Below are 24582 nucleotides of genomic sequence, written 5' to 3' on the forward strand. Positions count from 1 at the left end.
CAGCTTGAACAGCATCGGGAAGGGCTCGGTTGTAAAAGAGAACATGTCTTTGGCATCTATGAGCTACAGGCCAGCGACAACCTTACCTGAAGAAGGTCTTCGCTCAGAACTTCAGTCTTCTCTGCCCTAAAGAGAAAATGGAGAGAAATATCAGTTAAAAAAAAAAAAAAAAACTAGGAATATAGGCTCATAATTACTCTCCACTCTCTCCCCACTTATAGAGAGATTAGAAAAACAGAGACATTAATAGCAGCTATTTTTAAAAAATTTTATGGAAGTATAGTTGATTTACAATGTTGTGTTAATTCCTGCTGTACAGCAAAGTGACTCAGTTATACACATATATTCAATATATTCTTTTTCATCTTCTTTTCCATTATGTTTATCCCAGGATATTGAACATAGTTCCCTGTGCTATACAGTAGGACCTTGTTCTTTATCCATCCTATATACACAAGTTTGCATCAACAGCAGCTATTTCTATCAAGAGAAAATATAGACAGTACTGGAATTTACTAGGAACCTCAAGGAACCAGCATTCCAGCAAGAACATGGTAAACAAGATGGTCTGAGAAGTCTCCTGCTACAGCATGGAAACTGGATGAAGCACAACAAACACACTTTTTCTGTCTCCAGATTTTTTTTTTCCAAGTAATAGAATTAAGTAGTTTCCTCCACCCATCCCCCTTGGTCTCCCCTAAACAAACAAGCAAAAGTAGCTTGAATATCTGAGCAGAGATTGATCAACAGCAAACACAGAGACAGCACTGAGTCCTGGTGACAAATGCAAATGCCACCACTGAGATCTGGTCACCAGTGTGAGCCCCCCTACCCCACCCAGAAAGTGGGGGGCTGGAACCGGGAGTTAACACATTCAGGGAAAAAACTTGGACGCCGGCTGGAGTGTCCCAACCTGTTAGCAACCCCTGTCTCACATCAGAGGAGAATGCAAATCTTCTTGGAGCAAAGCGCAAAGAGATACACTCAAAAACACAACAGATAAATCAAAATATAAACTAACCCACAGAAAGGAAAGAAAAAGAACACAAGGGACTTCCCTGGGTGGCGCAGTGGCTAAGAATCCGCCTGCCAATGCAGGGGACACGGGTTCAATCCCTGGTCTGGGAAGATCCCACATGCCGTGGAGCAACTAAGCCCATGTGCCACAACTACTGAGCCTGCGCTCTAGAGCCTGCCAGCCACAACTACTGAAGCCCGTGTGCTACAACTACTGAAGCCCGCGTGCCTAGAGCCCGTGCTCCGCAACAAGAGAAGCCACCGCAATGAGAAGCCTGTGCACCACAACGAAGAGTAGCCCCCGCTCACCACAACTAGAGAAAGCCCGTGCGCAGCAACAAAGACCCAATGCAGCCAAAAATAAATAAATAAATTTAATTAATTAATTTTAAAAAAGAACACAAAGCAATAAAAAACAGAAAGAACTTAAAACAAAAAATTAAATGGCAGACTTAAGCCTTAACATAGTCATAACTATATTAAATGTAAATGTCCTAAATATGCCAATTAAAAGATAGATTGACAGAGTGAATTGAAAACATTCAATCTATGAGAATCTCACTTCAAATATGACATAGGCAGGCTGAAGGTAAAAGGGTAGGAAAAGATATCACACAAACATTTATCAAAAGAAAGCAAAAGTGGCTATATTAGTGTTAGATAAAGTAAATTCAGAATAAAGAAAATGACTAGAAACATAGAGGAGAATATAATGATAAAAGGATCAATCCACCAAGAAGATGTAGCAATCTTAAATGTGTATGCACTAAACAAAGCTGCAAAAATATGTGAAGCAAAAACTGACAGAACTGAAAGGAAAAATAGACAAATCCACATAAAGACTTCAATATCCCCTCTCTCAACAACTGACAGACCAGCTAGATAAAAAACAAATCAGCAAGAATAAGTGAGAACACAACAATTCAACTAACCAAAAGAATTTAACTGACATTTATAGAACACTCCAACCAACATCAGCAGTATACACATTCTTTTCCAGTACATATACCAAGACGGGCAACATCTGGGTCCATAAAATAACTAATTTGATGATGTTGGTGGTGGTGGTGGTGGTTTTTTGCCGCACTGTGCAGCTTGCAGGATCTCAGTTCCCCAACCAGGGATCAAACCCATGCCCCCTGCAGTGGAAACACAGAGTCCTAACCACTGGACCGCCAGGGAATTCCCTAAAATAACTAATTTGAAAGAACTGAAATCATATACAGTGTATTCTCTTATCACTAACAGAAAGATAAGAAGAAAATATCCAAACACCCAGACACCAAACAGCAAGCTTCTATTTATTATTTATTTATTTATTTAATTTATTTTTGGCTGCGCCGGGTCTTAGTTGCGGCATGCAGGATCTTCGTTGAGGCATGCAGGATCTTTCGTTGCAGCTCTCGGGCTTCTCTCTAGTTGTGGCACAAAGGTTTTCTCTCCTCTAGTTGAGGCGCACAAGCTCAGTAGTTGTGGTGCGCATGGGCTTCATTGCCGCACGGCATGTGGGATCTCAGTTCCCTGACCATGGACCGAACCCACATCCCCTGCATTGTAAGGCGGATTCTTTACCATTGGACAACCAGGAAAGTACCAAATGCTTCTAAATAATCCATGGAACAGAGGAAGTCTCAAGGGAAAAAAAAAAATGAACTGAACAAAAATGAAAATGCAATATATCAAAATGGTGGACACAGCCAAAGCAGTGCTGGGAGGAAATTTTATAGCACTAAAATCACATATTAGAAAAGAGAAACATTTTCAAATGAGAATCTTAGCTCCTATTGTGGCAATCTATAAAAAGAAGACCAAGAATAAGCCCAAAGCAAGCAGAAGGAAAGCAAGCACAAAGGGCATAATAAATTTAAAACAAAAATAAAAATGGAGAAAAGTAATGAGACAAAGAGCTGCTTCTTTGAGAAGATAAATACAATTGAAAAAACCTCTAGCACAATTGAAAAGAAGGAAAAAGAGAAGACAAATTACCAAGAATAGGAAAGAGGAAGTATCACTACAAAATCCTGTAGATTTCAAAAGAACGTCTTTGAACAACTAATACACATATGTACATTTGACAATTTACATGAAATGGACTACTGTACTTAAAAACCATAAATTACAATACACTCAATATGAAACAAATAACTGGAATACCCCTGTAACTGTTAAGAAATTGAACCTGTACTATTAAAAGTCTCAAAAAAAATATTCAGACCCAGAAGGCTTCACAAGAGAATTTTACCAAATGTTTAAAGAAGAATTAGCCCCAATTCTACATAATCTCTTCCAGAATACAGAAGAGGAGGAAACACTTCCCAATTCATTTTATGAAGCTAGCATTCCTTTGATACCAAAACCAGACAAAGAACAGTAACAAAGAAAGCTAACTATGGACCAATATTCCTCATGATATAGATGCAAAAATCCTTAACAAAATATTACCAAATATAATTCAACAACCTATAAAAAGAATTTTTCACCATGACCAACTTAGGTTTAGTCCAGGGATATTATTCCAGGGGTTTTTTAATCAATCAATGTAATTTACCACATTAACAGATCAAAGAAAAAAAACTACATGATCACATTAATCGATGTAGAAACAGCATTTGACAAAATTCAACACCCATTCTTGGTAAAAACTCTCAGAACACACAGAAGAGATAGAACTTCCTCAAATTGATAAATAACATCTGCAAAAAAAAAAAAAAAAAACCCTGTAATTAACATTATGCTTAATGGTGAAAGACTAGATGCTTTCCCCCCTAAGACTGGGATCAAGGCAAGTGTGTCTGTACTCAACATTCATTCAACATAGTGCTGGAAGTTTGAATCAGTACAATAAGGCAAGAAAAGGAAATAAAAAACATATAGATATGAAAGAAACAAATAAAAATATCCCTATTTCCAGATGACATGCTTGTCTATGTAGAAAATGCCAAGGAATCTACAAAAAAAAAAATTCCTAGAGCTAATAAATGAGTTCAGCAAGGTTGCAGGACATAAGGTAAACATACAAAAATAAATTTTATTTCTATACACTAGTAACGAATACATTAATACTGAGACTAAAAATAAAATACTATTAACAACTGCTTTAAAAAATAAAATACTTAGGTATCAATTTATAAATATATGCAAAGAATGTGTCTGTTGAAAACTACAAAATAATAAAAGAAATCAAAGATCTAAATAAAGGGGGAAATACTGTGTCTGTGGATTGGAAGACTCAACCTAATAAAGATGTCAATACTCAGAAAATTAGTCATGATTAAATGCAATCCCAATCAAAATTTCAACAGGATTTGTTGTAGATACAAACTGATTCTAAAATTGATATGAAACTGCAAAGGAAGTAGAAGACCTAAAACAATTTTTAGAAAGAATAAATTTGTAGTACTCACTACCCAGTTTTAAGACTTACTATAAAACTAAGTAATCAAAAGAATATGGTAGTGAAAGGGCAGAAAAACAGATCAGTGGGACAAAATAAGGAAAATGCACCTAGACAGATGTAAGCAACTGATTTCTGACAAAGATGCAAAGGAGGAAGAAGAGTCTTTCTAACAAACTGTGCTGGTACAATTGGATATTCATATGCAAAATATAAACTTTGATCCATGCTTCACATCATGTACAAAAATTCACTCATAATGGTTCACGGACCTAAATACAAAACATGAGACTATAAAACTTTTGAAGAAAACATGAGAAAATATCTTTGACCTTCAGTGAGGTGATGAGTTCTTAGAAATAACATCAAAAGGATGATCCGCAAAACAAACAAAAAAAGGAATACATTAGACTTCATCTAAATTAAAAGCTTCGGGGCTTCCCTGGTGGTGCAGTGGTTAAGAATCCGTCTGCCAATGCAGGGGACACGGGTTCCAGGTCTGGTCCTGAAGATCCCACATGCCGCGGAGCAACTAAGCCCGTGCACCACAACTACTGAGCCTGTACTCTAGAGCTTGCGAGCCACAACTACTGAGCTCGCGTGCCACAACTACTGAAGCCTGTGCACCTAGAGCCTGTGCTCCACAACAAGAGAAGCCACCGCAATGAGAAGCCTGCGCACTGCAACGAAGAGTAGCCCCGCTCGCCGCAACTAGAGAAAGCCCGCACACAGCAACGAAGACCCAACGCAGCCAAAACTAAAAATAAAAAATAAATAAAATTTTAAAAAATAAAATAAAATAAAAAAGACTGACCCGAGGAAGGAGGCGGGCTAACAGGTGACGCTAATTTTAGGAAGCCTGGTATTTTGGGCCTCATCTTTGTAAATGAAAGAGCATTGTTCCCTATCAAAACAATGAACACTACTATTTTCAGAGGATGAGTCATTCTACAGGATGATAGGCACCGTGTAGGTGACATCTGGGTACAAGTTATGTCTTTTCATTTTATTTTTTACACCAATAGACTAAAGCAAAACAGAGCCTTGGCAAATGGATCTAAAAATTGTGCACTGTTCTCCTGATGGGCTTTAGAAGAACAATCACTGCCACCCACAAAAATCTTGATTGTCACCAGTGTCATACATTAGCTTGTCAGGTCACGGCAGCATTTCCCAGAATGTGTTCCATGAAAAAATAGACTCATTAGACACCCTGAAGAAAAAGGTTCTGTGGACAAATAAGTTAGGAAACACTGAAGGCTATATTCTCCATTAACAGAGTTTCATTAAAATATTAAACGCTCTGAGAAGTCCTGCAGGAAATTTAAATGGCTTAATTTTGGCTAACTCGTCATTCCCCAAATCTATAAAAATATATTTCACATAACACCAGTTAACGACTACACCCTGAGTGCTGAATATAGTTTAGGAAACATGAAGATGAAGGTAATATTCACTACAGGACATCTTGGAGATCTTCCCTGACATGCTACCTTGGAGTTCTGGCCTCATCACAGAAAGACACTTGGTTGGATTGAGAGCCAAGCAATGAGGACTCTCAGCTGTCATTACAGAAGTCACGGAAGGAAACAGTGAGGCTGCCTTTAACGCAGAGATAGTCTCATTACAAAACATTTCAGACAGTAAGTCACCAACCAAGACAATAATAACAACCCAAGAAGTTGTCAAATGCTCTCAATTTGTCTATCACTAATATTTTCAGCACCTGTTGCTCTCTTTCTATTTGCAGAGTCTCAGGCTGGGTCCCATGGAGCAGCCACGAGATCCTTCTAACCGATGTCCCCGTCTCCAGCATCTTCCCATTCATCATTCACACTGCCTTTAGATATTCTTCCTAAAATGTCCCTTTTACCTAATGCCAAAGAGGTGCTCTGCTAAGTGCTTTACAAGCTTTGTACCACTGTTTAAAAATGTACCTGAGATTTGTCTCAATCAGGTAGATAAGACATGCAGACGTGGAACTGTCATGAAGAAACTTACACTTACAGGTTCCTAGAATCAGGAGGCATGGCACACCATGCAGGGACACACAGGGATACACCAGGGCAGGTCAGGAGGCAGAGGGAGCTAGGGGACAGTGTGGGCAACAGTCTTTACTGTGGTTTCTACAAGAAGGATGGGTTGACAAAGCAAGCAAGCTGAGCAGGTTTAAAGTGGGATAATTTGAGTAATTTTGGTGGGCTCTGGGCTATGGGGGGAGGGCCCTAATAGTCCAGTACTTGGCCCTGGAGTGATTTAGGGGCAGGAGGATACTGTCCAGACTACAGGAGCCTGAAAAGAGGTAGGTGGAGGTATGGATTCAGAATTGGTTGTTTGCATATCAAAGATATGCTTTCAGGCAAACTGTTTGCTCTCTCTAGGAATTAGCCAGGCCTCGGAGGGGCAGTCTCTCCCAAGTCAGTGAGGCTTCAGATACCCGAGCATCTGGAATACAGAAAACATAGTGAATACAGTCACTCATTCCTTAAAAAAAAAAAAAACCCTGGAAGGTGTTATTATCCTCATTTTTTTAAACAAGAAAATGAGGTTACTCTGAATTAAGTCATCACCTTAGTGCAATACACCAAAATATAGTCCTGGAGCTACTACATCAGCATCACTTTCAAACTTGTTAGAAATGTAAATTCTCCAGCCCTAACCAGACCTACTGAGTCAGAAATTCTGGGAGTGAGCTCTAAAATCTGTTTTTTGATGCCCTCCAGGTGACTCCAATGCACGTTAAGAAACACTGGTGGGCTTCCCTGGTGGCGCAGTGGTTGAGAATCTGCCTGCCAATGCAGGGGACACGGGTTCGAGCCCTGGTCTGGGAAGATCCCACATGCCGCGGAGCAACTGGGCCCGTGAGCCACAACTACTGAGCCTGCGCGTCTGGAGCCTGTGCTCCGCAGCAAGAGAGGCCGTGATAGTGAGAGGCCCGCGCACCGCGATGAAGAGTGGCCCCCACTTGCCGCAACTAGAGAAAGCCCTCGCACAGAAACGAAGACCCAACACAGCCATAAATAAATAAATAAACAAATTTAAAAAAAAAAAGAAACACTGGTGTATGGAATAAAATCTAAAAATCTCTGCTTTAGAAAATCCTGAGTCAACAAATTTCTCTCTTCAAGGTCCTCCAAACTGTCCCCACTGTTCTATGCCCAGGCATCTCCCGCTCTTCATTCTGGCCCCTTCCAAGAGGAGGAAGCTGTCAAGCTGCAACAATCAGACCAGCAGCAGAATTTATCAGCAATAATTGATGCTAGACTATAACGGAGCAATTCCAAAGTTCTGAGTGAAAATTCATTTCAATCAAAAAAAAAATTATGATAACTTATCAGTCAAGTATAGAGGCAAAATAAAATCATTTTTAGAAATAGAAAAGGATGTTACCTCTCTTTCTGAGAAAACCCCTTGAGGATGCACTCCAGCAAAAATAAGGATAAAACTTTAATCCAGTAAGAAATGACAGAAATAAACCTGAGACCAGCCAAGAGGAAATCTCAGAATGTCAGACCCACAGGAGGCTCGGAGAACAATAAATACAAATCGAAACTCAGTGGCCTCTAAGATGAAGAGAGCAAACAAAATGATAGATGAAATGAGTAAGTTGGAAGGTATGAAGGCATATGATTCTCCCAATAGAAAAAACCAATATAATCCCAAAGAAATTCCAGGAAAAGTGCCCAAGAAAGATAGGATTCAAATATGAATCAAAAAACAAACAAATATGAATCAAAGTAAAGTGATGCATGATTGAATCATCTGTAGAATGTAAGAAAAGAGTATTTATTTAACCTTGGCACTAGGCAAAGTCTCCTTTATCTGGGCAGATATCTTTATGCTGGAACCACAGAGCATGAAATATTATTGACATATTACTTGGCTCTGCAATGAACAACATTTAAGTAGCTATAAAAGAAGTACTTAGTTGACTGTTGAACTTTTAGAATCAACCCATGAACAAAACACAGAAGACATAATTATGATGATTACAGGAGAGAATGAATGTAAATTTTATCAATCTTCAAGATGTGAAAAAGAGAGAGAAAAAAGAGGAAGGAAAAATGGGGAAGAAAGGAAAGAAGGAGGGAGAAGCAAACAGTTGAGAGAGAGAGGTGAATAATGCTCACTAAAGCCAGCCAAGAGAAACTGTACCATCTGTGGCAACTGCGGAGAGGTTTAAACATAAGAAGTAAAATGCTCTTTGTTACAACAATTGAAAAAATAGGTATGGAGGGGAAGGCAAGTGGTATAATAGAATCAACACCCCATCTCCCCAACAGGAAGTGAATTGTGTGTTTGTGGGTATATGAGAGAGAACCCACAGGACAAGCATATTATTTAAAGATGGGGAGCTAAATTACAAAGGAATTGAATACAGAAGTCATTAAATGTAATTGTCTCCAGAGAGCAGGGCTGGGAGTGGAATCAGGGTAAGACGGCTGATACCTTTTCATTATAAGTGCTTCTCTACAACTTGATTTTTTTTAAAACCACAGCCACCTATTATTTTGATTTTTAAGGGACAAGGTTGCTGAAGGCATGGATAATAGGTGTGCCCACCACAGCTGTTGGAAGCATGAAATGGTACGATCTTTCTTGAAGGCAATTTGGCAATATATTTTAAAAGCCTGAAAATATAGAAAACCTTTCTCAAAGTAACTTAAATGGAGGAACTCATCCTGAAGAAATAATTGAGGATGTAGATGAAGATTTAACTGTAAGAAAGGTCATCAGAGCATTGCCCTATGGAGGTCTACGTTTATACTTAATCTTTTGTTTCCAGCCCTTCAGTGTATGGATATATTGGGGAAAAATCCAAAGATTTTCCCTCAAATCCAAAGGGGATTGTTTAAATGGATGGACTTTCATATAAGTATTAAAAATGATGACATATATTTGACATGTAAAGGTATTGATAAATTAAGCGAGAAGGAACAAGCTATAAACCAGTACGCACAGTAAAAAACATACATATATGGATACTCAGAAGCAAAAAAAATATGCTAAGGTACATGTCAAAGTGTTGTCAGCCCTCTGTTCTTCCCTTGTGTTGAATATTCTAATTCTTCTATTGATACAAGAGACAGTATAAGTATTGTAAAATGTAGTGCAAAGGTGGTTACCAGGGGCTGGCGGGGAGTTACTGTTTCATGGGTACAGCTTCAGCTTTGCAAGGTGAGGAATTCTATGGATGGATGGTGGTGATGGTAGCACAAAAGTGTGAATGTGATTAATGCCACTGAATTGCATACATAAAAATGGTTAAGATGGTAAATTTATGTTGTATTTTTACTACATTTAAAAAACAAAAATAAATTTAAAAAATATTTAAGGCAGTGAAAATATGTTGTGTGATACTATAATGATCGATATGTTTATATATACATTTGTCCAAATCCACAGAATGGACAGCACCAAGAGTGAACCCGAGGTAAACTATGAACTTTGGGTGTGATTATGATGTGTCAGTGTAGGTTCATTCTTGGTAACAAAAGTAACATTCTGGTGAGTGATGTTGATAATGAGGGAGAATATCCATGTGTAGGGCAAGGAGTTTATGGGAAATCTCTGTACCTTTCTCTCAATTTTGTTGTAAACCTAAAACTGCTCTAAAAACAAAGTCTTTAAAAAACAAAATAATTGTATTACAAAATAATGTAAACTGGAATATTTTATGTCACATGTGATAAATTTATGAACACAGCAAGTCATAAACACCATATTTTAATATCGTGAAGGTCAACCAAATGAGTACACTTCTAAGAGGAGTTTTAAAGGTATTGCAAATATTTTAGATTCTCTCCCATGTTACTTTTTCCCTAGTCCCAAAACAGGAATATTCCTGCTGCTTCCAAAATATCCAGGCATTATTTTTTAATCGCTAATCCAAACCCTACCAATTCCTCATTGCTTCCTTTGAGTCTTTCCAACAGTATCAATCGTTTCCAAGGACGTTTTCAAGCCCCACGGTTAATTAATACTTCCCTCTCGAAAATAAGATGTTTAAATCCCAAATGTCTTGATACTTATTATACTAAATCTTTAAATATGTATTTCTCGTGCCCTCCAAATAATTTTATGCTGGTTTAAGGTAAGTATACTTTAAAAATAATGCATAGGGCTTCCCTGGTGGCGCAGTGGTTGAGAATCTGCCTGCTAATGCAGGGGACACGGGTTCGAGCCCTGGTCCGGGAAGATCCCACATGCCGCGGAGCAACTAGGCCCGTGCGCCACAACTACTGAGCCTGCGCGTCTGGAGTCTGTGCTCCGCAACAAGAGAGGCCGCAATAGTGAGAGGCCCGCGCACTGCGATGAAGAGTGGCCCCCGCTCGCCGCAACTAGAGAAAGCCCTCGCACAGAAACAAAGACCCAACACAGCCACAGATAAATAATTTTTTAAAAAATTTAAAAAAATAATGCATAGATGTGCATAAGACTATACATAATATATTAATATGATTATTCATAATATTTAAATTAGTAATGTTAATTATATAATATTCTTACGCATTTTTACGTATTATTTTAAATGTCTTTTTTTTTTTAAATTTCTCACAATTTTTCGAACATGGACCAGGGTTGTGAAGAATGGGTTTTCCCCATGATTTTGGAAGTGATTTTAGGATGCAAATACAGTGGTCTTGGTGATATATGATCTCTGGAGTTGTTACGGGCTAAATTATGTTCCCGCCAAAACTCCTATGTGGAAGTCCTAACCTCCCTTACCCTACAATGTGACTGTATTTAGAGACAGGGCCTTTAGAGAGGTGATAAAGTTAAAATGAGGTCATTAGGATGGGCCCTTAGCCAGTATGACTGGTGGCCTCATAAGAAGAGGAGATCAAGACCAGACACACAGAGACGACCATGTGAGGACACAGGGAGAAGACAGCCATCTGCAGGCCAAAGAGAGAGGCCTCAGAAGGAACCAACCCCGTGGACACCTTCATCTCAGACTTCCAGCCTCTGAAATTATGAGAAAATAAATTTCCATTGTTAAGCCCCCCGGCGGTGGCACTTTGTTTGGCGGCCCCTGCAGACCCACACGTGAGTGCATTCTGCATCTTCCACCTCCACCTCCTCGTGGTCACTTGTGAAATCTGAGCACTGTGGACCTTTGTGGTTTTAAGGATGGATTATAGCATGATCTCGGGGCCACAAAACAGAGTAAAAAGCACTGCACGACTATCACACTGTCCTGTGCTCATGATTTGGGGTCCGTGTTTGTCAGAGACCAGGGTCTGGTGACCAAAAGAACAGGACCTGATGTGTTTCCTGAAAGTGAAGGGATTAAACGGCTCAGGATGAACAGATCCCAAGCCATCCTTGGGAGCAATTTTCATGGTATCTGTCATTGCAGAAGGGTTCTCTGGGGTGGAGTTTAAGTGTGATTTTCTCTGAAGTTAAGGCCTGGACTCAATGACTTGCCACGGTCCTTTTCTGGTCTATGGTTTGGGCACAGTTTTAAAAAGAAACCTGTGATCCCAGACCAACGGAAAGTGGCTTGGAAGTACAGGTCTCTGAGGGGCAAGTCTGTGACACTGAAAATGACAGAATACCCTGGTGCCCAGCTCCAGTGTGACTTGCAGATTTTACACGGGGAGGCTGGCCCCAGGGTCCAGCGGGCAGGATTTTGGACACAATTCACTATGGCGAGAGGACCAGGACCACAAACATGGGCTTACTCGTTACTAGCCTCCTGCCCTTGGCAGTTCTGGCAGGACAGGGCTCAGAGAGACCAACAAAATGTTATCTTGCTAAGATAGGTGCTATTCCAGAAGTGTCCCCATCCAGACAAAAAACACTGATGTCAGGGCTTCTGGCCTCTCTTTTGGAGTCCTTCCCTACCCCACAGGCGCCCCCTCTCCACCACTCTCTCAGTTCTTAGAACTGTTACCTGTCATACTCCCTAGTGGGCGAGAGGAACACATTTTAGACCCCGTTCCCACACTCTTTCTCAAGTGCGGCTCAATTCATCTGCAAGCCACACTGTGAAGGCTCCCAGGTAGGGATGCAGCCATAAATGAAGCTAGGCAGACCGCGGTCCAGGCTGACGCTGTGGGCTGCAGAAGCAGGGTTCCGATGATGCTCTCAAGGTTAGGGTTTGGGGGGAAACCCTTTCCAAGCAAAGTAGTCCAAACCTCAGTTTGTCTGGCATCAAAAATATCAAGGCGAACAATGAAACGCAGATGTTAAAAATCAGCTTTCTCGCGGTGGTACGGCAAGGACCCACGAGAGGAGAGGAGAACCCCGATTTGATTTATAAAGGAACTTCCTTCCCCTGAAATCATAACTGAACCTAATCTCCTCTATTTACACATCAGTAGAAGATAATTATGTCCCCCACCAAGCTGTTTCTCCCCTGATCCACGAGAAGAAACACTTAGAACATGTTTATTTTTCCAATGACCCTCTCCCACCGCCAACTCTCATCCCCACTCCTGAGTTTGGTTGCAATTTGACTTGAGGCTATTATTAGCTTTTTCCTTCAGAGTTTGTCTGTTTTGTTGCAATAATCACTACTTAGCATACACAACAGATTCCTGGCAAAAATCATCTCATCTGTTTAGGCTAAACTACCTACTGGTCGCAGGATTCACTGCTCACTTCTCTTTTCTGTCCTCTTCTAGTTTCTGGAGCTCCCCATCAGATTGGCCATTTTGCCAGTTTTCTCCTGCTAAATTATACAAATAAGTAAATAAATAAACTCTGAGGCCTCCATGCCCTTAAAAAGTGATGTTACATGAGTAATAAACAGATGTTATAGGAGTAAAACTCCAAAGCCTTTATGTGTTAACCTTACAAATTGGGTAAGTGGGTTTGATATAGGATTTTTGATCATAACCTTTTTGTCCATAAGTCTACAGATATTGTTTAATGGTCTTCTTCCTTCTGGAGCTGCTGATAAGAAGTCTGATATTAGTCTAGTTCTTCTGGTCTGTCTGTCCAGATGTGCAAAATTTCTCTTTATCTGTAAAATTCTAGAATTTCACCAGGAAACGTCTATACACATAGCTTGAAACATTCATCCACTCTGCCTGACTTGTCAACTCAGAGAACTTTCCTTCTACTTTTACTTAACAGTTGCTCTTCTGTCTGGTTCTTTTCCTCCTCCGGGTTCATGTTAAGTCTCTTGAATCTGACCTCCAAGTTTCTTATCTTTTCCCTCACGTTTTTCACCTCTAAATGCCTTTGCTCTGTGGCCCGAGAAATCTGTTTCTCTTGATCTTCTAGAATAGAGAGTCATTATGTTCTTAGCAGTGACTATTTTTTACATACATCTGGAAAATAGTTCCTTATAATGTGGAAACAACGTTTTCAGTTCCATGAAGTCTTTTATTTATCTATTTTATTTACTACACTGGTATTTTCTTGAGAGTTCACTGCATTTTGTTAAAGTCCTCTTCTATCTTTTTCTTCAACTCTACCTCGACAGGAGCTATTTCTTCTAGTTTCGAGTTTGCGCTCCTAACTTCTTGTTACCATGACCTTGGAAGTGAGCTGCGATGGTTCCCCGCCTACTCACAGGTACGTGTCCCTCAGCACCCGCACAGGTTAGGCTACTGGTGTTGAGTCGGTAGGACAAGCAGATGGGGGGAGATACAGCTCCCTGCAGGCTGGTGTTGAAGGGTTAGAGGAGGTACCACAATGGTACTGGATGGCAATGCTCATCGTTTCTGAATCACAAAGGTAAGAAGTAATTCAGCCTCCCAAGTCAGTCCTCGCTGAACCTTTTGTGGTCAAAAGTATCAAACAGGAAACTCAAATCAAAACTACAATGAAGTACCACCTCACACCAGTCAGAAGGGCCATCATTAAAATGTCTACAAGTAACAAATGCTGGAGAGGGTGTGGAGAAAAGGGAACCCTCCTACACTGTCGGTGGGAATGTAAGTTGGTGCAGCCACTATGGAAAACAGTAAGGAGGTTCCTCAGAAAACTAAAAATAGAATGACCATACAATCCAGCAATTGCCACTGCTGGGCATATATCCAGACAAAACTATAATTCAAAAAGAAACATGCACACCTATGTTCACAGCAGCACTATTCACAATAGCCAAGACATGGAAACAACCTAAATGTCCATCGACAGATAAATGGATAAAGAAGATGTGGTACATACAATGCAATACTACTCAGGCATAAAAAAGAATTAAATAATGCCATTTGCAGCAACAGGAATGCAACCAGAGATGATCATACTAAGTGAAATAAGTCAGAGAGAAAGACAAATACCATATGATATCACTTATATGTGGAATCTAAAATACGACACAAATAAACCTATCTATGAAACGGAATCACGGACATAGAGAACAGACTGATGGTTGCCAAGGGGAAGGGGGGTTGGGGGATGGATGGAGTGGGAGGTTGGGGTCAGCACATGCAAACTAGTATACACAGTATGGATAGACAACAAGGTCCTACTGTATAGCAAAGGGAATCATATCCAATATCCTATGATAAACCATAATGGAAAAGAATATTTTAAAATGTATACATATGTAAACTGAATCACTTTGTTGTACAGCAGTAATTAACACAACATTGTAAACCAACTATACCTCAAGTAAAAAAAAATTTTTTTTTTAAGTATCAAATAGCTCCTGCAAGACAAACAAGTGCTTACACTAAGGACTGAGGAGGGATCAGCTTACACCACTGTGGTCTCTCAATTCACAGCAGCTCCCCCCCCTCCCCAAAAAAAACCACCCAAATGCACACACAAAAAATTGAGCCCAGCACTGTCTCTCATCTCTGGATATCCTAGGTAAATTCTTGGCTTCAGACTCCACCTCTGAAGCTTTGCCACTATAGCAGAAAGTAGTTTTCAAAACGGCAGGATTTCCAGTCCTACGTGCCCTGCCAGGGCACTTCCACTGCTCCATCAGGAGGTGAAGTTTATTTCCATCCTCTTGAACCTGGGAGGGCCTTTGTGGCTGCAAAGAAATAACCTCCCAGGCTAGGTCATAAGGATGCTCCGTCCTAAAACCCAGCCACCATGTTGAGAAGAAGCCCAAGCCACACAGAGTGGCCATGTGTGGGTATTTGGCCAACAGCTCCAGCTAAGGTCCCAGTTGATGGTCAGCAAAGACCTCCAGACAGGTGAGCAAGCCTTCAGAGGACACCGGCGTCAGCATCTGAACCATCACAACCAACATCGAGCGCACAAGAAATGAGCTGTCCCCTCTGAGCCCCGCCCAAGAGCAGATTCATGAGGAAAACGTCATTGTTACTTTAAGGCCACTAGTTTTTGGGGTGGTTTGTTATACCACATTACTAGATAACCAGAATGGTCACCATGGCCCACCATGCTATTCCACACAAGAAATCAAGGACCTGGGCTCAGACCAGCTTCTCCCTAGAATCCTCCAGCATTTATATTTTGATGCAGAATTTCCATCGTTCTCAACAAGGATTCACGTTATCTCCAGCTTTCTTGGTCTTAGGGATGGCTTTGAGAAGATTCTAGAACCATCCACTTCTTTGGTACTAAAATGACTGTCAGTGAGAGGTAAAATGGGAGGAAACTGGCATAAAATAATAATTCTATTTTATGCAAGTATAGCAGAGGAAGACATGTAAATGTTATGTCAGTTCTCGGGTTGAGATGCAAATATTTTGAGTTGGCTCAGTGAATGACATTAGATTTTACAAATTTTAGGGGAAACTACCTGTACATGACAAGCATGAATTCACTCAACTAGGTCAAGGAGTTTTAGAAACGTGGGGTAACGGCATCAGCAAGCAGAGGTCCTCGTTTCTCTCTGGGCTGTTGATTCTCCAGGGAAGCTTCTTAGCCTCTCCAAGTTCCCTCATCCGTTATGCGAGGAAATTGGGCTCAGTGATCTTTCAGAAGATCCTGTGAGCTCAGCCATTCTGCGGACATTTAATGAATATTCATAGGTCGATACCAAGAACATGCTGTCCACCCAACCCCATCATTTCATGTATGGAAGAACTGAAGACAGCCTGAGAGGTTAGCAAGCAAGTGAGAGACTAAGAGACAAGAGAGAAAGAAACAGAATTCCCACCATCGGAACAACACGCTACCACGAAACGCTGCTTGTGGGGATCAGCCCAGATGTTCTCAGCACACAGTTGCACCCTATGCTCCGAAGAGCAATAAAAGTGGGGTTCATTCACGCCCTGCCCGTGGGATCTCTGCCACCAACCTCACAAGGAGGAGCCACGCAATGATGAGGCAGAGAAATGTTTGACCACCACCATTATTCCAACTACCCAATCACAGGTCTGTGCCACCTGCTTCCCCTGCTACGCCCGCTCCCGCCCACTTCAACTGAAACAAGCTGCTTCCCCGCGCGGCCCTGAGTGGCCGGCCGTGACTCCTGCTTCCAAGGGGCTGTGAGTAATAACAAGCTTCTTCCTTCCTGGCAATCATTTGCATGACTATGTGTCTCACTCCACCTCCTCAGAACAAGTCCCAGGTACATTTTAGAGCAGGAGGTGGCAGACAGGTCTCCACAAGAACAGGGGGACATCTCAGGAAGCACTGAGAGAGAAGAACAGAGGAGAGTCAAGGGATGATCTTTAGGACCTGGGTGCCAGCCCAACATGTGGGCAGTAAAGCAGCCTGGAAAGTTTCCGAGATGATGAGGACAGGTGTCTCCTGGGTCCAAGCAGACCCCCTGGGGTAAGAGCTTCACGCCAGGAAGAGGAGGGCAGATCCCTTCCTGTAGAACGTATGAAAAGCTCCTGTACTCATCTCCTAGGGCTGCAATAACAAAGTGCCACAGAGAGGCGGCTTCCACAACAGAAGTGTATTGCCTCGCAGCTCTGGAGGCCAGAACTCTGCAATCAAGCGGCTGGCTGGGGGGTTCCTTCCCAGGGCCAAGAGGGAGACTCTCTTCTAGGTTGTGGTTGCCTCGGGCACTCCTCGGCTCGTAGATGATGTTCCTTCTATGCGTGGATGTCTGTCCAAATTTTCCCTTCTTATAAGGACACACACAGGCCCACTGGATTAGGACCCACCCTAATGACCTCATCTTAACTCGATCATCCGTAAAGACTATTTCTATGTAAGGTCACCTTCCCAGGTGCTGGGGGTTAGGACTTCAACATCTTCTGGGGGGAACACAATTCAACCCATAAGAGCACCGCATCCATTTCACTGGTGTTCTTTTTCTTTAGTTCATCCAATTCACCCCTCTTTGCTACTTTCAAAGTAAAACCCAGAAGGCCAATAAAAGGGTTCAGATCACCAATTTTGATCATGCAATTCCTGTGGGGTGTGTGTGTGGTCACCACAACACCAATTTTCAGACAGCAGCTAGGTGTCCTACAGTTCAATTCAGTACTGACACCATCTAACTGAAGACAGCGTCCAATCCCACAGTTTAAGGGCTCAGTCTCACAAGATTGTCCCCTCTCCCCGGCACATACACTTCAGATGCCAGTCTCAAGTCCTGGTTGTCACCTGCCCTCCTGATTGGCTATAGATTGAAGGTTCCAAAGAACCCCCTCCTTGGGTTCGATTAATTTGCTAGAGTGGCTCACAGAACTCAAAGAAACATTTTCCTTACTAGATTACCGGTTTACTATAAAAGGATATAACTCAGGATCAGCCTCTAATCACAGGGTTGGTTTCCCTGACCACCAACCCCCATCCTCAGGTGCCATCCAAAAGTCACCTCATTAACATAACTAAAAAGCTAAAAAGACACCGTTATAGCTCTCACCACTTCGGAAATTCCAAGGGTTTTAAAAGTTCTGTGCCAGAAAGAGGACCAAGACCAAATACATATTTCTTATTATAAATCACAACATCACAGGCTGAGAGCTTCAACTATGGAAAAGGGGTCTAGGAGGGTTGCTTTATCTGGCCTGATGCTAGAGCCATGAAAGGAATCCTTGCACACCTGCAGGATCCCCGCTGAAATAGTCACACCCCCGCCAGCGACCCGCTGACTCTCCTCGTCCTCCCTCCTGGGCACCAAAGTGGTGGTGAGTGAGGGGGCTCTGGCTGGGGTACTTCACAGATCATCACAACTACCAGAGGGCAGGGCAGGTAAAGGAAGGGGATGAGATACGGCCGCTGTACACACAGCTCCTCTACTTGGCTGACCCGGGTGATTTTAGAATAGCAGCCGTGGTCAGCACTTTCCATTCATAAGATTCCTGTGCCCACACACCGTGGGCTAATACACAGCCGAAGGCTTACTACACACTTGGCATAAGTCTTACTCCTGTTCCTCCTTCCAAGCTCGAGCAAATGCTGGCTTCTCAAAATATATAGAAGTGAGAACCTATGGGGTCCTAAGCACAAGGAATACCAGTGGCACAAGGACAAACAGGGCAAGTGACAGCAACCTTCCAACCCACTAGCACTGACTAAATGCATCTTCCTTATCAGCAACCCTAGCCTGAAAAGCAGATCTGCCCCAAATCGGACATAATCTTTAGCAACATCTGATGATATCTGATGAATAAATTTACAAGTCCCTTTTGGCATGGGGCAGGATATAAACAAATAAATAACATGAACAGCCAATGCAAGTAAAGCTTGTTAGCAGAGTATCCTTTTACAGGAAACATGGTCTCGCACGAGTCATTTCCTAGAAAACGCAGCTAGCTCCAAGCCATTCTGCCATTATAGAATATTCTCCAGGACAGTTGCATTGGAAAGCCTTTTTTTTTTTCCTCCACAAGAACATAAATCCACTCATGCTCAAAGAGCAGACACTCAATGGCAAGTATCCATTTCCCACCTGTCTTCGTCTGTTCAGGTGACTATAACAAAACACCTTAGATAGCATGGCTTACAGAGAACAGAAATTCACTTCTCACAGTTCTGAAGACTGGGAAGTCCACGATCAAGGCACCAGCAGATACGCAGTCTGGTGAGGACCCGCTTTCTGGTTGACAGCCCACGTTTTCTCCCTGTGTCTTCATGTGGTGGAAGGAACAAGGGAGGTTTCTGGGGTCTCTCTTATAAGGGTACTCCCATTCACAAGGGCTCCACCCTCATGACATAATCATCTCCAAATACCCTCACATTGGGGGATTAGGATTGTTAAAAAGAAACAGGCTAAAAATGGAGTCACTTGTGCTAAATCCCACGTCAGCAAACCGAGACTCAATACCTAACTGCAGTTTTGGCCTCTCGCAGGAAAATGACCTTTAACTAGTGACCAGCACTACCTGATAGAACCCCTACCTTCCCCGAAAGGAAGGCGACCTTGCCTGAAACAATCCACTCTAGGCTAGAAACTTCCTTTGTCCATCCCCTTCTGCCTATAAAAGTCTTTCACTTTGCACAGCTTCCTTGGTGCTCCTTTCTATGTGCTAAGATGGGATGCTGCCCGATTCATGAATCATTAGAGCAAATTAGATCTTCAAATTTACCCAGCTGAATTTTGTTTTTTTAACAGGATTTACTGTATGAATTGTGTGTGTGGAGGGACACAAATATTCAGTCTCCAGCACCATGTGTGTAAGAGGAGAGGGGGACAATTATTCTATCTTATCTGGGCCGTGGCCAATTTCAACACTTCCTGGTTCCCCAGTGGTCACATGGGGCTATGGATCAGTCACGGCCAGGTTTCGGCCGAATTACAGACGGCCTTGAGCTCTGGTTGGAAGGAACACCGTGAGCTGGGGCATTCACTAAACGGCATGTGTCTGGCTTTCTGACAAAATATTCCTTTTTAACTCTCTAATCTGAATATTAATATTTAATCTGTCCTGAACTGTAGGTTCTCCAAATCCTCCTCAAATCATTAGCAGCTCATGAACCCAAGTGGTCTATGTACGGTCTGATCAGTGCAGAACCTAGTAAAAGGATAAACTTTCCTTTTCAGATGGTGGCTGGATTCACATTTAATTAAGCTCCTGAGTCCCGTGTGAGGTGACTTAGTATTTCAAGGTAGTTCATTCCTTATCCTTTCAAACGCGGGGGGGAGTGATGTCTAAAATACCACCATGAAGCATCCAATCCTTTGGTGGCTTAAGACGCTACCCTCTATTAGATGTCATTAGTCACTGCAGGCCTCCTCAGGGAGGATTCAACCAGGTCCTCGCCTAAGAACAAGCTTCCAGAGGAAGCGGCAGGAAGTGGGGAGAAAGGTCTGCTCTGGGACTCAGAAATGGCTTTGCCATTAAGTAGCTGCAGAGCAATTAGTTTTAGACAAGTGAGGCGACTTTTTTTTTTTTTCCAATAAAGTCTGGCAAGAGGTGGGGGAAGAGTTTTCTTGGAAAAAAGTATCATCATTATACTTCTAGTGACATGTTATTTTCAGAATACGGATTACAGAAAGTAAATCTCAAAGTCTGGGAAGGCACAGCGACAACGCAGAAAATGCACAGAGAATGCAGAGTCATGGGCAGTGTCTTTATTCATTAAAAACCACCAAAACTGGGCTTCCCTGGTGGTGCAGTGGTTGAGAATCTGCCTGCCAATGCAGTGGACACGGGTTCGAGCCCCGGTCCGGGAAGATCCCACATGCCGCGGAGCAACTAGGCCCGTGCGCCACAACTACTGAGCCTGCGCATCTGGAGCCTGTGCTCCGCAACAAGAGAGGCCGCGATAGTGAGAGGCCGCGATAGTGAGAGGCCCGCGCACCGCGATGAAGAGGGGCCCCCGCTTGCCGCAACTAGAGAAAGCCCTCGCACAGAAACGAAGGCCCGACACAGACAAAAATAAATAAATAAATAAATAAATAAACTTGAAAAAAGGCCACAAGCAAAAATTTAAAAAACAAAAAAACCATCAAAACAAACATTTATTAATTCCCCACTAAGTACCCTGCAGTATGTTAAAACCTGACATTCATTTAACTTTCCCAATAACCCCTGAGGTCGGGACTATTAATAACATCATTTTATTGATGGGGAAATTGAGGTTTGGCAAGTGTACATAATGTGCCCAAGGTCACAAAGCTTGGAGAAGCATCTCATGAATATAGTCTGAGCTCAGAGCCCACTTTCGCAACCTCTATATCATCACAGCTTTTAAAAAAGTTTAGAGATCCTGGCAATCCCTGAAGTGCCTTCCAAATAAAAACTCCGATTATGGAAGACAGTGAGGCAGGGAAGGCAAAAATAAACTTTGCCTACTTCACAACTGCTTAGGGCTTAGCTTTCGATAGAGTTCTAAATATAGTCTTACTGCTTTTCAAAAAACAGCAGAAAACCATCGCTCGTCAGGCTACCTATAGGGAAGCAGAGACGAAGGACATTTCCCCGCCAGGCCCAGCAGACTTCTGGTTTCATCTGCCCTAGCACCTCTGGAGGCAGCCACCCCACGGACAATGCGACAACTCCCATCCCTGCAGCCAGAAATGACTGGGCTGGGGGAGGCGGTGTAGTGAAGACAGACAGCTAATTAGATGCTCCTGGGATTTTATAATAAGAGAGGACAGTCAGCTGGGGCTGGACCTGTCAGGGCCAGTGGCTTGGATGGGCTGTCTATAAGGAAACTTGCAGGAACAGAACTGGTGAGGGCAGAGAAAGACAGGACAGCCTGGGGGACGTGGCCCCTTGGCTCCCAGTGGCAGCACATCTCTCACTGCCGTGACACCTAGTTATCCTTCAGGGTCAGCATCACGAGGGTGCCTGCTGCTGGGTGCTTATAATCAACTGCCCTTACCTTAATGCAGCTTGAGGGTTTTCTGTCTCGTGTTTTGCATTTTGCAATCTAGGGCTTTGCCCCAACACAAACAAGTAGGGCCTCTTCATCCACACACCCCAGCCCAGGCATCCCACTACTCCTTCTGTTATTACGTTTCTTTAAGAGCAGCTTTCCCTTAGTGCCAGGGCCCCACTGGACACTTCATCACACAGGGTTGCTCAACTCTTCAGCATCGATGGACCACTTAACTGCTGTAGACAAAGAGACCCCCAATTTTAGACAAATTTTAATAAGCAGTCCAAGTATGTGTGGGAATGTAGAAGGCACAAAATCAGATTGGCTGATTGTCCAATCAATGGTGTGGGAGCAACTGCATATCCATTTGGAAGTGTTCCATTCCTTGGACCACATAGAAAAATACACAGGAAGTGGATGACATCGTTCATTGTAAAAAAAAAAAAAAAAAAAAAGTAAGATGATGAAAAAAAATCAAGACAGTGTATAATCTTAAGGCGAGAAAGGCCTTCCCAGGCAGGATTCTAAAGTCATAAGTCATAATGTCAAAAGATTCTGTGACCAATTTCTTAAACTGCTATGGGAGAAAAGTCATAATAATAAATGCAAACGACAGCCTAGAAGAAAACACCTGCAATATACATAACAAAGCACCCACTGCTCTTTGCAAAGGTTTCCAGGGCATTTACAAAGCGTAGGGTGAAACATGAAGCCTTTCTCCCATCTACCTGTAGCCTGAATCTTCCCTCCAGAGGAACCCCTGAAACATACCCTTTCTATCCTTATTCTACACAGTCAGCGTTCCACACTGTGGATTCAAAATAATTGGGAAAAATAAATTCCAGAAAGTTCCAGAAAGTAAACTTGAATTGACCGCACACAGGAAACTATCTACATAGTATTTACATTGTATTTACAACTATTCACATAGCTTTTACATTGTATTCGGTATTATAATCTATAGATGATTTAAAGTATGTGGGAGGGGACTTCCCTGGCAGTCCAGTGGTTAAGACTTCACCTCCAGTGCAGGGGGCGTGGGTTCGATCCCTGGTCAGGGAGCTAAGATCCCACATGCCTCTTGGCCAAAAAACCAAAACATAAAACAGAAGCAATATTGTAACAAAAATTCAATAAAGACTTCTTAAAAAAACATAAAGTATGTGGGAGGATGTATGTAGGTTATAAGCAAATACTATGCCATTTCATAAAGGGGACTTGAGCATCCACAGATCTTGGTATATGAGGGGTCGTGGGACCCATCCCCCCTGGAAATCAAGGGACAACTATACATCTATATACATATATATACATCTAAGTTCACAGACACCCTTTTTCTTTTTTACATAAGTGGGTTCATACTGTCTGTACTGTGTGTGATTTGATGTTTTCCACACAACACGTCTTGGAGATCTTTCTAAGTATCTACATCTACGTCTACCCAACTTTATCAGCTGTGTTAGATACCACTCACTGTATCAGCATTTATTTAACCCTTCTCCTACTGAGAGATATTCGTTTCCAGTGATTCTGTTATAAATGTGCCCATCAACATCCTGTACATTCACCTTTGTGTATATGTGTCATAACACTGTCAAACGGGAAAAAGTTTACAAAACTATATACAATATTACCCTAACATGGTTTTAAAAACAACTACACACATATGTACAGAGAAAGCAAATTAGAACAAACATACCACAAGTATGACTAGTGGATACAACCTGACAATTGGACTGAGTGACATAGTTCTTTTAGACTCTTCCGTGGTTGATCATTTTTCTGTGGTGAACACTAATACTTTAATCATCAGAGAAAGTAAGTTTCGGGATGATTTAATAAATTCTGAATGGAGACAGAAGGTATGGCTCTCGATTTCAATCACTGACAATGATTTCAGTCACTCAGACGCCTTTCCCCACTTAACCTGTGGGTTTTCAGCTGTGTTCTAGAGGGTGGATGCTACTAAAGAATGGTCTCTGGGTGCGAACAGGATTCTTGTGTATTTTTACACGTCGTGAAAGTGAAGGATAGAAGAGCTCTGATGGATTACCTGGTATTAGTGCGCCTGTTACAGGAAGTCAAAACGTGGGAAGCATGGCTGCTTTTACAAGTGGGGATGAGGAGGCTGTGATTTGGGGGCAAAGTCAGTGATTACAGCTGAGCGGCCTCGGAGGACCAGAATGGCGGTCCATGAGTTAACCTGCAATACCTGGAGATGGCGCTACAGGCATTCTCAGAATTGGTCTCCTGGGAACCATGTCCCTCACCCCAAAGGAAAATAAGATTATCAGGAAGTAGCTGTACTGGGTAAGACCGTGGAGTCCTTAAGGGCCATTATGCTAGTCATGTGGACATAATTAAACGAGCAACTGATCGAACAAATATACCAACCTCAAGAGTGAACAGTCAGAGCTGCCTTCCAACACTGGTCCTTCACCTCCAAACTCAACTTCCATCCCACTCACGTTTCTCTAGAAATGTCTAGCCTCCCTGGCCCCTCCCGGGCTTTGCAGATGACGAAATGTGCTCACATGCTGGGAGGTACTGACTGCACGCGT

The 24582-nt window shown here is 42.2% G+C and overlaps 1 protein-coding gene across 1 annotated transcript in view; it reads right to left on the reverse strand.

Moving 5' to 3' along the window:
• The window catches only part of ARHGAP44 (Rho GTPase activating protein 44), a 144527-nt gene that overhangs the window by 72715 nt on the left and 47230 nt on the right, over positions 1 to 24582 (reverse strand). Inside the window, exon 2 of the mRNA XM_061174635.1 lies at positions 87 to 126. Within this exon, the coding sequence (XP_061030618.1) occupies positions 87 to 126 (40 nt within the window). The remainder of the gene's footprint in view (positions 1 to 86; positions 127 to 24582) is intronic.

The sequence above is a fragment of the Eubalaena glacialis genome, chromosome 19 (genome assembly GCF_028564815.1).
Source record: "Eubalaena glacialis isolate mEubGla1 chromosome 19, mEubGla1.1.hap2.+ XY, whole genome shotgun sequence".
NCBI classification, from domain to species: Eukaryota; Metazoa; Chordata; class Mammalia; order Artiodactyla; family Balaenidae; genus Eubalaena; species Eubalaena glacialis.